At 43.1% G+C, this 15308-nt stretch overlaps 1 protein-coding gene across 13 annotated transcripts in view; it reads left to right on the forward strand.

Moving 5' to 3' along the window:
• ARHGAP12 (Rho GTPase activating protein 12) overlaps positions 1-3388 on the forward strand; it is a 75343-nt gene extending 71955 nt beyond the window's left edge. For 9 of the 13 annotated variants that reach the window (XM_014880385.2, XM_088159804.1, XM_014880386.2 and 6 more), the window contains 2 exons: positions 216-318; positions 723-3388. In XM_014880385.2, the coding sequence (XP_014735871.1) occupies positions 216-318; positions 723-897 (278 nt within the window). In that variant the 3' untranslated portion in view covers positions 898-3388. The remainder of the gene's footprint in view (positions 1-215; positions 319-722) is intronic. The other 4 variants (XM_088159796.1, XM_088159808.1, XM_088159763.1 and 1 more) reach the window with 2 other exon arrangements.
• Positions 3389-15308: the final 11920 nt, after the last annotated feature.

Below are 15308 nucleotides of genomic sequence, written 5' to 3' on the forward strand. Positions count from 1 at the left end.
AAATCATTTTGGACATAAGAAGAAAGTTTTGGTTGTGAACTGATGACTTGTCCGGAATTGCCTGTCCGTGATGCCGGGGCTGGCCGGGAGGTGGCAGTGTCCTATCTCGGATTCGCACTGCAAACCGTGCCTTTCACTCACAGCCTCTTAAATTCTGTGCTGAAGTTTTAAATAAAAACACTGAACTTTTGTTTCTCAACCTCACCCTTTTGCAGAGCAAGAACCAAGGCAGCGTGTCCCTGCTGTTAAAGATTTAATCAAACAGTTGCCAAAACCAAATCAGGACACGATGCAGGTACTCTTTAGACACCTGAAAAGGTAAGTAACAGAAGGAAAGGTTTTGTGTTGCTGATCCTCCCTTAAAGATAAAGAATCCAACTAAAAGTTACCAAGGGACTGTTCTTACTGCATTTTTTATATTGAACTTGATAAAAGCAGTGTATCAGTCTGTTTGGATATGATCTTGCAGAGCATCAGCCTTGAGATAGTGTGTTTCATAGACGTGATGTTTGCTGCCAAGTCCTTTAGAGGGACTGTGAGAGGTCCAAGAATGACATCTCAAAACAAAACTTTTTTCATAGAGAGGGGAATTACAGCAGCTGTATGTCCTAATAGCAGGGCTACTCATTAAATAAATACTTTGAATAGCCATTTGCTTTGGGATGTGTCTTTTTCTGTCATCTGTTGCCCTAACACTGATAAATATCTTTATTCTTTTTCAGAGTTGTAGAAAATGGAGAGAAGAACCGAATGACCTATCAAAGTATAGCAATAGTTTTTGGTCCAACCTTATTAAAACCAGAGAAAGAGACTGGTAACATAGCAGTCCACACAGTATACCAGAACCAGATTGTAGAGTTAATTCTACTGGAATTGAATTCCATCTTTGGACGCTGACATTTTTCTTGGAGAAGAAACTGGAAGTGATGGGTTGGCAGCAGTACTTCATCAGAAGGAAAATCTCTTGCTGTATGTGATGTTTTATGTTTGTGGACCAAGCAGCAACTTGTTTTTTGCACTTTTGGGGAGGAGAGAAACAGGAGAAATGTTTGACCACTTTAAAGTGAATTAAAGACAACACTTCAGATTTCTTTGAAAAGTTCAATATAAAAAGTGAATTGAAAAGTTTATAGTTTGCCTTTTTAAGTATCATTGGAAAAATTTAATGTAGGTTCATACACTGGATTTCTCGGAGAGTAAAACTAATAATCTCAGACTGGATAATCTGGAATTTAATCTCGAAATTCTTCCATATGATGGGGAAAAGTTCTACCATTTTTCCTGGTATGGAAAAATTCAGTGAAGTCGCATCTTAAGCTTGTTTATTACAACGTACTTACATCTGTATGACACACTTTTCCAAGGGGTTTCTGCATGCAGTGACTGTCATAGACTTGCACTAACAATTTCGTTTAGTTATTCAAATCTAATTCTTCACTTGGTATCTGCTGCCCTCTTTCCTTCTTTTTCTCCTGTTTTTCTGTTGTTGGGGTTTTTTGTTTATTTTTTTGGTTTCTTTTTGTTTGTTTGTTTGGGGGGTTTTGTTTGGGTTTTGTTCTTTTTGTTTTGTTTTGTTTTGTTTTGTTTTTTGTTTTTTGGTTTTTTTGGGTTTTTTTGTTTTTGTTTTTGTTTTTGTTTTTTTTTTTACTTCTTTCTTTTTTTTTCCCCAGCAGCCTCTCTGGAAGTTCTTTGCTGCTTCATAGAGCAGCACACTATTACACTATTTCAAAAACTGAACTTTTAAAAATATCCAGCAATAGTTTTTTGTCTTGGGACATAATAGAAGTCATATTTAATAAACGTGTTCATTTTTTCAGGGTATGTCCTGAGCTAAGTTTTATGTTATACTGATCTAAAGCTAAAGCCCTAAGTAAATACCAACTGTAACACTGTATTGAGTTCTTGGTATAATGCTGTGGTAGTGGAAATTCATTCTTGATGTAAATACAGGCTGTCCTTTTGATTCCTGTATATAATTCAGTTCCTGTATAGTTAAAGAACACTTTAGTCACACATTTCTAATCATGGGTAGATTAGCTACAGTAGCATAATATTTCCAGTGGATGTCTGGGTTTCAGCAGGGAAACAGGTTATGGGGAGGGAGGGAGATCTAACTGTGTGCACTTTTAGATGTTAATTACATTTGCGGGCAAATAACTGTAATGCAAATGGTACTGGAGAAATACTGAGTGTGCTTGCTAAATTGTTAATGCACTACAAGAAGAGCCTTTTAGGTTATTTAATATGTACAGGATACATTAGAAATATGTAATATGAATTCTAACATCTGCAGATAGTGAAAGTCATGTTTTGATAGATAGATGTTTGATGGAATCCACAATGCTAAATTTAAGATTTTCTTTTTACATTAATGTAGAATAATTTGTAAAATTGGTTTTGAAAGATTTTGTTACAGGGAGCATGGTCTGCTGAAGATTTTTTTAAATGTATTTTTCTAGACTAACTGCTGTATCTGACATATTTGTTATGTCTAACCTGAATAAAGAAAAACAATAGTTCTTTTAGAGTTTACCATACCCACTTCAGCCAACACAAACCCCCTTTAAACAAGACCAATGTATCTTACCCATTAGCATGGATGGATCCTGCTTGTGACAAAGAGCTGTCACACTGGACTGAAATATGAATGCCTACTTTATAACATGACAATTTTAGGAACTTCCCAGTCCCCTTCTTTAACAACTTGAATTCTGACATAAAGTTTCAGAGAGGGCAGAAGTAACTTATGGGTATAAATTTGCAGTCTGTAAAACACATCCCAGCTTGGAGCCTGCTGTACAGGAAACACTTAGGTAGAGGAAGGGGGGATTGTGTCAGCAGCCTTAGGTCTGCTGTGTCCCTCTCACACACAGCCCTGGCTGTCAGCACAGGGGATGTGTGGTGACACACTGAGCTGGAACCAGACTGATGGTACAAGAATTTCACGAGCATAGGGTTTGCATGAAAAGTTTTTGGAGATGAGCGAGAAGATAGTAACCTTGTGGCTTTCTCGGTGTCTTCTTGTGGTAATGGTGAAGTCTTGTGGTTTGTTGCAAAGCGACCTGGGTGAGAGCTGTGAAAGCCCTGTCTCAGCAGTGTGCTGTCAGCCTGCCTGGGACTGGCACACCGAGCAGTGCTGAGCCTGTGCCCTGACCTGCTAGGAAATATCGACAGAGTTGGAATCTGTGGCTGTACGTTATTCAAACCCTGCCTTTGGCTGTAAAGAAAGAATTCCTGCTGCTACATGAGAGGGCTTGTTCACCAGTCACCTTTTGTTGCAAGTGTTACCTTTTTCAAAGCAAGAATGCCTTTTTAAAGCAATTTGATAATGAGGATGTCACACTTTTCCTTGTATTCCCCAAAAATAAAGCATTTTGTTATTACAATATCTGGTATGGTTTTGTGCAGTGGTCTTAACGTTCTAATTTTTAGTTTGGGGAGGGGAGAGGAGTTTTTTAATTGAAAGAGGTATAGGCAAACACTTGAGACATTCAGGAAGAGGAGGAAGTCCAAGCTGATGGTACATTTGTTGTGACCAATGTGAAACTCTGTATGTCACCATATTTGATTTCTTCACTGCTTGAAATGTTTTGTCTTGTTCCTGCAGTTAGCTTTCTTTTAAATAATCCAAATGAGGGATTTGCACAAACACACCAGGGGTAAGCTATGTGTATCAGATGAAACATAGTTAATTTTATATATTTCTCAGTTCAGGCTCTGTATCAGATTTGGTTCTGGTTTAAAATCAATTTTAAACCTGAATATAATTTTTTGGGGGCCATAACCACTCAAAGGATACTGGAGGTCCAACATTATGTATTGGTGCCAGCTGAAACGTTTGTTCCACCTCTAGAGTTGGGTTCAGCTCTGTAGTTCAGCTACACAGCAGTAGTACCAAGCGACTTTCAGTCATGCTTGATCTGTACTGGTTACAGCTTTCTTCACTTTGAAGCCGGAGAGAGAAGTGGACACAAAAAAGACAAGGCAAACACGCACAGTCATTTCATGTAAACTAATTTTTTATGTTGGAATTGCATGCAGGAAGCTTTATTTACTTGTGAGTGGATAGGTCATGCTTACTGTCCAGGCTCAGGAAAGCCTCCCTATCTTCACAGAAATCCATGATAAATTCCCTTTGTATTCAACTCATTGTATCCCGGCGAGTCCTCGCCTTGCAGCCTGAGAGAGAAGGGAGTTTAGAGGTTACACAGTATCAGCTTATTCCAAGGCCGAGCTGACTTCTTTCCCCTTAAAGGGAACAGCTTTATTTAGCCCTAAAGTGGTGATATTTTCAGAATCAATTGGTTAATTCATAAGGCATAACGTAAGCCAGGCACAGTAGGGCATTCTGCTGGCCCAGGGGGAGGGACAGCATGTCTGATGAGGCTGCCCGCAGCCGCTGGGGACAGGAGAGCTCCTCTGGAGAATCTTAATTAGCCTCCACAATTGTCAAGTTTTGTGGGCAAGCAGCTGGTAGGACTGGATCAGGCCTTTACAAAAGTAGCCCTATGTGAATGTGGGACTTAAATGAACATTCCCCCCCTCTCCAGCTCCCCCAGCATTCTTGTAAACAGAGCACTTGTAAAACAAGCTCACACTGTGTAACAAACCAACATGAAAGACATTCAGAGGCGACTTGGCCTCTCAGTCCTTTTTATTGCCTTGAGAATTAAATGGCAGCTCTGATATTAGTTTCCTACAACTTCCCCAAACAGATTCTAATTCCTTAAGGTACTCAGCTGCTACTTTAAAAAAATAAAATCTGTGTTGTGTTCAGCAAACTCAGAACTGCAAACTGGAACAAGCAGGTATAGTGCCAGTTTTATTTCTCATAGAATCTCATCTTACAGCTTATTACACTAAAATATAGGGGGCTGGGGAAGGGAAGAGAGATCCTGAGTGTGGAAATAAGTAAATGCAGAACACTGAAGGCAACAGACAAAGCAGGTGTGATGGACAGGCAAGATAGCAAAGAAACATTCACTCAGAACTGCAGGAATCCAGTTCCCAGAGACCTGGGAGAGAGCCAGGCTGCCAAGAGTGTGGGCTAGAGTTGCTTTTTATTTTTTCTTTTTCTTCCTTTCAACGTCTTACAATACAGATGAAGGCCCAGCTATGTTTTTTAAGGGTAATTTGCTCTGTGAACAGGTGGAGTTAATTGACATTGCAAAGCAGCAGTACCTGCCTTTCTCCATCTTTTCTGGAGTTGCTTCTATGTGTCAGCTCCTCAAGGATGCATTTGTGTCTCACTCCCCTGGACACAAACACCTGAGTGCTAATGGGAGTCAAGAACTATGTCCCTTCAACCAGCATTTGTGCAATACAAAAATAAACCTGTTCTCAGTTTGGCAGTGTTGTTCTGGTGGCACTGAAGGCCTCATCCAAGATCCAGCCCTTGTGGCACCAGATCCTGAGAAGCACAGGTGGTCCTGTCTGTTACAACCTCAGCACACCAGAAGAAACAAATACATGAAGCTCAAAAGTGTGAGTATGCCAAAAAAAATAAAGCTCCAAGCTAAACTATCTTCACAACTAGTTTAGATCTGCATGCACAGTACAAATCTGCTCAGAATAGCTTGTTAATTCAAAGTGTGAAAGAAACAGCTGTCCTCTAAAAAATTAAATACTGTAATTAAAAGCTGTCATTTCTTATATCAGGCATTGGAAGATACATGTTAAACATTGGTCAGCCTGTCTAGTTCACCAAGTGCTGCAGCCAAATAACTGGAATCAAGCCACTGGCAGTGTTTCCTGGCCACTGATGTGCCAGTGCTCTCTGCTTTTACAAAGAGGGTGATGCTGAGCTGGTGGTGGCTTTGTGGCTTCCTGTATGCAAGTGTCCTAACTAGTTAGTTGTTCCAGTAAAGGAGGTAACTAACCTAGAAACAGAAGTGAAAAATCGCCTTTTTACAAGAAAAACTCTCCTATTAGCCTGGGCTGGGCTGTGCAGGCACTTGAGCTGCACAGTGCTGTCACCAAGCTCGGCTGCCTGCTGCAGGGATGTTCTCCCCCGGCACTGAGTGCATCTTCTGGGGGTGCTGGCCTTGCCAAGGCCTCTGCCAGCACACACGTGTGACCTGCTCGACTTCACAGCTTCTGTGAAGGAAAACTGAGACATGGTTGTGCTAAAGGTAATGCCTCTCTGGCAGGTTGAAGGATGCCACTGTATTTCCTGCTATGAAGAAGCTGTTTCAGAGCTAAATGCTGTTCTCACTGACTGATATGCTAGTCCTGCTCTAATCCAGCTCGGACCTTTTGCTTCCTTATTTGTACAACAGTGTGGAGCCCAGGGGCTGGAATGTGCTGTGCTCTGCCCAGAGCACTGCTTCCCTGGCGGAGGCTGAGGCATGGGCCACTCAGCCGTAGACACTTCATCACAAAGCAGGCATCAGCCTAAAAGCATGGACTAGAGAATTAGAAAAATGTTCCTCTCCAGGTAATAGTTGCAGCGGGCTGTGTGCTGCTCCGTGTTGCAGACTGTTCTTCTCCAGTGTTGCAGAAATGTACGTGAGCTGAGCAATTAGGGATTACATTTGGCACGGGGCAAATGTGTTTCCACGCAACCTTTGAATCCCCGTCTGCATGGCTTGTGTAGGCTGAGCTGTGAGCCAGCTGCCAAGAGGACAGCACAATCTTCAGGTTTTTATTAAAACACTGCAGCTGTAGGCCAGGATCATGCTTGTTGTTTTCTTTTGCCTGAGCTTCCCAGCCTGTCCCATTCAGACGCATTAAAATTAATAACTTTCTGTCCACCTCTCCTATTTATGGAGTACAGCAGCTCTGTGCAGCAAGCCGAGTGCTCAGGGCCCTTGGGTACAGCTTCTTACCCTGTATACACACAATTTAGTTAAGAGGCGGAGGAGACAGTTTATTATAAACATTGAACAGTGGGCGGCATCATTAGCTTTTAAAAATCATAACTAACACCCCAGGTGGTTGTCCTAATGTGTTCTGGGTTTTCTTTGCATCCCTGAGATGAAATGAAAGCCTGAGCACGTGAGGGGGGGATGCAGCACAACAAAATGTTGAGTGCTGCTGGTGGTGGTACAGCAAATTCCACTCTGTCAGCATCAGTCTCAGATGGCAGAAGTGCTGCCCATGTTGTACAAGGCAGAGGCTGGGGACTAGAGTCTTTCCTTCCTTCCTGCTGCCTTTGTCATTTGCTAGGTTGTGATCTAAGGCTCATGGCATGTGGCAGGCCAGACACCATCATTGTCACTGTCCTCTTGGGTTTTAGGGAATCTATGAATGGAATTGGAAGTAGCCTCCCTTTTAGCCATTGGCTTCCTCGTTCCTGCTTGGCCATTCATGGTCTACATCAAATGAAAGCACTTCTTCTGGCCAAAGGCTTCCTTCCCATATTTGTCCTAAAGGAACACTGCTCATTTGAGCAAACCTGTCTCATCACCCATGGCAGCACTCACAGCCCTGCTGGTGTACAAATCACTCTGCTTGACATCTGTAGGGACATGTCCTTGGGAGGAGCAAAAGCTCAAATTAACAGCTGATATATCAAAGTGCTGCAAAATTTACACATCTACTCAGAAGTGTTGGCAAGGAGAACTGGCATTAATTATCAGGGAGGAAAGTGAAAACCATCATGGGCAGCTGCACTGGGTTTGGGCAGAGGAGCTGTTTACTCTGACTCTTTTCCAGAACAAGTTTAGGTGATGTCAGCACTCAGGTAGGTCACTGCAACTCTTGTTATCCTTGTGAATGAAAGCTTTTCTGAAGTGCCAGGGCCCAGAGCACTGGTAGAAAGTGCTGCTCCATGGGCTGGACCTTGTGCAAGGGTGAGGGAGCCTGAAGCAGCACTGGCAAACTGCCCTGCTGGCTGTCACCAGGGCACTTCAAAGGGACTGCACTGGCCCCCAGAAACAGACTTCAGGGAGGGAAGAAGAAGAATGGCTTTCAGGAACTGTCACCAAAGCAGCAGCCCTGGCATAACCTGCTGTTGTACCCCTAGAACTCCTTGCAAACGTCCCAGACAAGTCTTCACAAAATGGGGAAGACCCTGGGGTTACTCTTCCCTCCTCCTGTCAGTACCCATGACAGCTGCCACATTCTCCTGCCCTGCTCTGCAGCTTCCATCAGCCAGGTCATCTGAGCAAGAGCTGCCCCACCAGCTGTGCACTGGACAGACAAGGAAAAGTTGGAATTAACATTTCTGCTCATGGCATGAAAGTCAACATTGAAGGACCGTGCTGTCAGCTACCTTGTAGCAGCTGGAAGAGGTTTTGAGCACAGAAATAGCAAACACATCTAGTTTGATTATTGTTTTGAAGACAAAGCTTGTTGGGACAATGAACTATTTAACTTTGTAACAGGTCTTAACATCTTATAATTATGTGCAAAAAATTAAGGCTCTGAACATTCATAACCAAGATTAAAATGAAAAAAAGGTACTAGCACATTTGGCTTAGTCTAGCAGGTTTTCTTGACAAGAGAACAAACAGGGGTGCTATTTATTTACTGTGGTGATCAGCACTACACCTGCAACACCAGAAAGAGCATGGCAAAGCTGAACTTCCTGTCCTTTACAGAAACCCATGAAAAGCCTTTAATTTAAACCCTGTAAAGCCATTCAGTGGAAGTTTGGGGTCTAGTAATGATTTCCCCACAGTGCACTGCTGAGTGGAAGATATGGCGAATCCCCTTCCTGACAGAAATTCAAGGTCTGTGAAGGAAAGCCTCCATTTCCCTTTTTATTCACGCAAAGTGATCCCCAAACAAGTCACAAAATCCTGGGTGAAGTTGAAAGAGCTGGAAATTATAACCCAGGGCAGAGCAGATGGTGCAGTCAAAGTGAGTGAGTTACTGCTCCTTTGATCCCACCATCTGGGCCCCCTCCCACCTGCCCTGCAAACAAACCCTGGGCAAAGTTGTTGCCTGCCCCCAAAGCTCTGCTCCCCACCAAGCTGCTCAGCAGCATCTCATAGTCTTGCACAAACACATTTTATAATTAAAGCACTGAAAAGAGAGGGAAGACACAATTAGGAGGCTTCTAGTCCTCTTTTTGCAACCTTAACCCTGCTCCTGTTCAATCTGGCAGAACAGCACTGTCACCTTTCCCCAGGATAATGAACTTGGCTCTGTCAGACCCTTTCCTAGGGAGGTGAAATATCTAACAAATTCTGGCCCCTGTTATCCATTAAGCACAAATTGCTTCAGAATTGCCTTGACCTGATCACATTGGTCATCCTTGGTCATGGTCATCATCCTCATTACGTCTCCTCTGCAGAGCACACTTACGGATGCCACCAGGCTGCAAAAAATTCCCTCTTCTCATCCTGCTCCTTGAGTTGGACACTGGATGCAGCTCCCTATGGGCAGGAGGGCCCCAGCTCCAGGCACAGCATCAGGACAAAGTTCTGGGCTGACCTTTACCATGATGGGCACAAGCAGGAGGCACAGCCTGGGCCAGGGTGGGCTGGATCTTCTGAGTGCCCTGGAGAGGACAGGTAATGCTTACAAGCACAGGGCCAAGTGGGAATTCCAGCAATATTTCCAGGCCAAGTTGTCTCCTTGCCTGAGACCTCACACTCCTTTTCTGTTTATTTTACTGTCCAGTGGTTGGCTACCAGCAGAATGAAGGTCACAGCTCAGTTTGTTACAAATACTCACCCAATTATCTGTTGGATCATATTTATCCTTTATTTTCCTTGTTGTAAGTAGTCCTGGAAGGCACAGGACCACTCACCCCAATGAAGGCAGCCAGTCTGGGAATATGGTGTTTTCATTGTCATCTGCTTTCTCCCAAAAAGTGCCATGTGAGGGCTCTGATCTCCCTTTTAAAGGGGTCTCACAGTCTTCCCTTTAAGAGTGCTGCGAGGTCTCTGGCATGGAGCAATCTGTTCACAGAATAATTATTCTCTGCTAAGGCCTCAGAGACCATGAGGCTCCTGACATTTTTCACTGCCTAGAGAGGGGTAATTTTTCATTGCTTTCCTGAGGACTCTTGTACTTTGCAACAGTAATGGAGCATCCAGCTATACCGAGCTGCAGCCTACAGTTTATTTTTATCTCTTGATGGCATAAGCTGAAGGACTTCCAACTAAGATCAGGAAAATGGGGAGGTGTAAGCAAAGCTAGTAAATACACTAAAGAAGCCCTTAGCAAACCACAGATTCTATCACAGTGCATGCATCATGTTTTTGAAACTGTATAATAACAAGATATGCTTTACTAAATACTAAGTAAAAAGTAACAAGATCTCAGGTTACATTAAAATAAATAAACTCTGAAATACAATCAGCAGCATCATATGTGCTTCTAACTTCATCTGTCTCTAGCTACAGATTTAGAGGCCAGGTCCAGCTGCTACGGGACTGTGTCAGCTGAGCTGCTGGTTGGGAAAGACATCACCTCATCTCTGGGATACATACTAAGGAAAACAGAGCCCAGAAACTGTACTTTGGCAGGATCTGCACATCTCCAGCTATTTTATGCATTTTTTCACATAGTCTGTTTAAAATAAAGTAACTGTAACAGAAACCACTCTTGCAAGCAGCTGGTAAAAAAAACACAAACAAAACCAAAACAAACAGAGCAGAAAAGGATTGAAATTATAGCTCCTATTTGAAGGGCCATTGCATGAAAGAAGTGTTTGCAAATACTTCTGAAATCTAACATCTAATTTAACTTAACAAAACAGATAAGCAACAATCTGCAAGCCTGAAAGATGAAAACATCTGAATTTTGCTGAACCTCTCCAGTGATTTGTGAAAGAATATGCATTTTAATTTCAAGCTCTAAAAAGGGAACTATTTCTGAGAATGAAAATGTAAAGCAAAAAACAAACTCTCTTTTCATTTCTTTTTCTGGTAGCATTCCCAGTGCTGCTGCAGAAGGGCAGGCAGGCTGGGCTGGCTGCTCAGCCTTACAAAGAGTGTGGGGAGAGGGGGGAGTACAAACAGGGCTGAGGACACTGCCCTGGGCAGGGCAAATCCCTGCTCCCGAGACAACTGAATGCCTTCGTGCCCTGCAATTGCTTCTCTCTTGTATTAGACAATCTGCACTTCGGTGACAGAGTAAAAGTCAGTCGAATTTCTTTGGCACAGTCTAGGGCAAAAATTAGGCTGATGCTGTTTGCTCCAGACAGGGTGGGTTTTTTCTTTTCTTTTCTTTTTAAACCCAACCCTAAAATTCAAATTAGGCTCCAGCTCAAAGCCTTTACCACCAGGGCATGAATGCTAAATAGCCTGTTCCCAGTCCAATCTGTTCACTGCTTGGCTAATGATTATTCTCCATAGAAACCTCACCAGAGTCAGTTATTATTCTCTCCTCATGCACTTGTATCTCTCTTGTATTTATATAAGATTAAGTAGCCCTGTTAAGTTTTTACCTCTCTGATTGGAGCTTATTTTAACCTCAATTAAGCCATCAGCCTGAGTTTCTGAAGGCAGAGCAATAGCACAGCCATTATCATTCTCTCCACCTTTTGTATGAAAATGATGTTGAGGATTGGTTGCTTTGGGGATTGCTCTGTGGCAGGTAACCAACGCCGAGAGTCGGGGAGGATAAATGGTGCCAGACTCCCAGAGGTGCCGTGGCACTGTGTAATTATTGTTCCAGACAGCTGAAAGCAGCAGGGTTTCTGGTTCCCCTGCTTAGTTTCAGTCTGCCATGATTGCTGGCACAGAAAGATGCTGATTGTAAGTAAACATCAATTATGCCCTGCTACCCCACTGCTAACATCTCTGGGCTCACAAGAAACAGAAGCACAGCGCTGTGCTTGGCTCCTACTACCAAAAAAATATCTATACAGATTTCAACTTTCAGGTTTTTGTCCTGCTTGGTCAAGGGACATTGCTTCTAAATTCCATCTTCATGAATAACAAGAATTATGGTGCTCTTTGTATCGCTGTTTATGCATTGTACTTCAATGCTGCTGCTAATATAATAACTAAAGTATTTTTTCTTTGAAGAAGGCATACTCAGGTGATGCAGAAAGCAATTCTCTTATCTGCTCTGGAGCAGAGGAATCATTTTAGAGTCTTTAAAAGAAAAGAATAAAAAAGCAACCAACCAACAAGGCAAATATAACTTATCAATCATCCTGTATGTCAAGGTAATTTTTTTCAGGTGATGCGTTTTTTTTTAAATGTCAGCCTATTCCTTACCCTTTTTTATGTGGCTTTGGGATTTCTTTTTTTCTTTACTAAAGGAGGCTTAAGGATGCAGAGCCCACAGTGTGGCAGACGACGAGCCCTGTTCCCGGCTTGTGTGGACAGTTACAAAGCGATTTCCGTGGCTCTCGAAATGCAGCCCCCGACGCTGATGGAATTTCGCTGTGCTGTGATTGCACCGCACTGCAGCGAAATGGGTTCAATTTGATTATCTGGCTATTCCATTGCGCCTATATTTACAACCTGCCTGACCTCTGGGGGAAGGGGACGACAGGCAGCCAGTCATGCTGGAGACATTTCAAAAGGTCAAAGCAATACAGCGTTTACCACTATAATTCACAGGCTCTACAATTCGGAGATAGTTCTCTCACGACAAAAATTGGCAGACGAACATAGTTAATGTGAAATATTTATCTATTCCCAGAGAAAACACAGAAAGTAGAGAATGTTTTAAAAATTCTCGCCTTTCTTTTTGGCACACGATGACGTGTAAGTGCATAAAAGCAGTGTGCAAACAATACCTTTCTTTATAGAAGCTGCCCTTGACTGGTGCCAAAAGGTTTGTGTTGGACAGGCTACGTTGTCCACAGCCTTGGTGCTGATGTTAACACATTTACAGCCCCACAGGGATGATTTTGAGTGTGTTGTTATTGCTGCTGATGCTGCTCCCAGATGGGTGCTACCCTCTGCACCTCCACCCTCTGTGCCCTGAGGCCTCAAGCTCCCCCCAGTGTGGTGCCAGCAGCTTGGAGTGGGTGGGAGCAGAAAGTCCTCTGCAAATCTTAACTAAACTTCACATGCAGTCCTCCTGTCTTGAGGTACAGGTTCATTAAGGTCATAAACAACCACCACTCATCCCAACTGGTTAGCTAATAAAATGGTGTGTTGACTCCAAAGCTTTATTTAAAATTCTTGTGTACTTTATAGGCCCCAAAAGTCAGAAAGTAAGAAAAGCGTCTTTCTGCTCATGAAATCAGTGCAGCTTCCCAATTTCTAAGATTTCCATCCCTCCCAAGCCTGGACCCCAGGTCCAGGTGGCCATGCAGTCTGGATCTAAATTTTGCACCTCTAACCTCTTTGTTTTTAAACACTGTTTGGTGTTAAATCTCCCCTAAAGTTTGGCCTTCTGGTACTGGGGACAGAGGTGCTGTGAGTTATAATAGTTTTATTTTGGAAACTGGACTAGTTTTTGTTTGTTTTGAAATGAACACTTTGTATGACATCTCCTGAGAGCTGCTGTCAATCATTTTATAAGTTATTGGATTAACACATAGGAGAGTGGAGTCTGAGAGGCAGCTATAGGACCTACTTCTTAGCATCTTTCATCTTTGCAGGAAAGATAGTTGAAAGGCAGCCTAAGAGAGCAGAGCAGCTTGAAATAAGGTAGAGCCTCAGGTCTGTGAGTCAGCACAGATCTGCCCTATGAAGTGGTTCACACAGGGAAGCATCTCAGTCAGATGCTGCATCACATCCCAAAAGGATCACTTGAGGCTCACGCTGCCTCTCCCTGCAGCTGCCATGAGCTCCTGGTCCTCTCCTTAATTCCTGAGAGATCTCTGGTGACACCCAGACCTGCACAGAGCCAAGCAGAGCAATTTTCTCTGTGGGGCAGGGACAAGCACTGGCTTCACTAGTGCTGGTCAGACTCTTTCAGGCAGAAAATATTTTATTTGTGTAGCTCCCTCTGCTCCAGTCAGCTCTGCATCACCATCTTCCACCAGTCCTCACATGGGTGTTTGATGACACACAGAAACAATAGCAGCTTGCAGGGAGGGGAAGAAGAGGAAATGAGACCTGTGTGCTGTTGGGTATGAGAAGCCAAGTGAGCAAGGAAGACAAAGGAGTGTGCCAGAGGCACAGGCCATGCTTATGAAGTGTGTTCAAGCCTCACCCACAAAGCATCTTCTCTGCAACCCAGCTCACCCTCACAGGGGACGGATGCAGCTTGGACCAAAGAGCAGCTCTCTGGTTAGAAGGTGGTTGAAAGCAGCTTCTGCTTACACACAGGACTTCAAAAAGCTTTGCACTAGAGAAAGTAAATGCTGCTAAGGTCACAGTGCCTGGCACTAACTGGGAGTTTCCATGACCTGGGAGCAGGATATGATCAGGCACGGTACTAAGGGGTGTCTCGTCTCAGACCAACCATTGGCACACTTTTGGGGTTTTCTCTACCATTGTAAAGACTGGAACTTGCCTTTACCTCTAGATCCTTTAAGTAATTCTCTCTATTCTCTATCTCCTTCCATTTCTTTTTCTTCACCTTGCATTTTATGTTTCCCATCATTCAGCAGGAATTACTCACCTCCCTCCACCCCTTTCCCAAGGCATTTCAGCATTTATAATTATGACTACTGTAGGCAGTCCATTTTCCAGTGGATTATAAACCCATCAAAAGCAGAAAAGTTTGTCAAGGTTTGATGTGTGGGATTTCTACTTTGTTTTGTAATGTTTGAGAGGCACTGTCCCAAAACCTGCTCAGAGAAACCTCAGAAGGAGCTCAGGGGAAGACCCTGAGGTGACAGACCTTCACTGGGGAGCATTAGCACATCTATTGTTCAAGGCAGAAATTTAGAAACTTGCTGAGAGGTCTCATGTTAGTGATGGGATTTTGTCATTTCCATGCAGCATGACCAAATTTGGCCAATTTTTGAGTCTGTGAAAACTTTCAGACTGCACATGGGCAATAAATTCCAGCTGAAGTTTGCCAGCTAAAATATCTTTGCACTGAACCTGCTCCCACTGAGGAGCCATGAGCTGCCAGATGAGCTTTCCACACCTCCCCTTGTAAGGCACAAACACTGGGGGACCAGGGACCAAATTACAGTTATTTCAGAAACCTTAATTTTAGAGGTCCCTTTAATTAATTTCTTGGCTCAATGACTCTACTTGAAGCTGTGCAGACAAACAAGACAAAGATTCCCACTGTAAAGGCGCCATAGGAGAAATTAATATTTGCTGTATTTAAAGTATGCAAAATAAAGCTTTTACAAGAAACATGTTCATATAACCAAAAACGTCAAAGTTATATCTTTATTGTTTGTCAAAATAATTGTTTAACTAATTACTCTGCAGTGCTTTGCCAAGATTTACACACCAGTTCAAATAACAGAGTTGCTTAAAAGAGCAAGATGATGTCTTTACAGAAAAAGCTCGTGTAATTGGCATAAGCTCATCTTGGCT

This window comes from Sturnus vulgaris, chromosome 1, assembly GCF_052056855.1.
Source record: "Sturnus vulgaris isolate bStuVul1 chromosome 1, bStuVul1.hap1, whole genome shotgun sequence".
In the NCBI taxonomy this organism is placed as follows: domain Eukaryota; kingdom Metazoa; phylum Chordata; class Aves; order Passeriformes; family Sturnidae; genus Sturnus; species Sturnus vulgaris.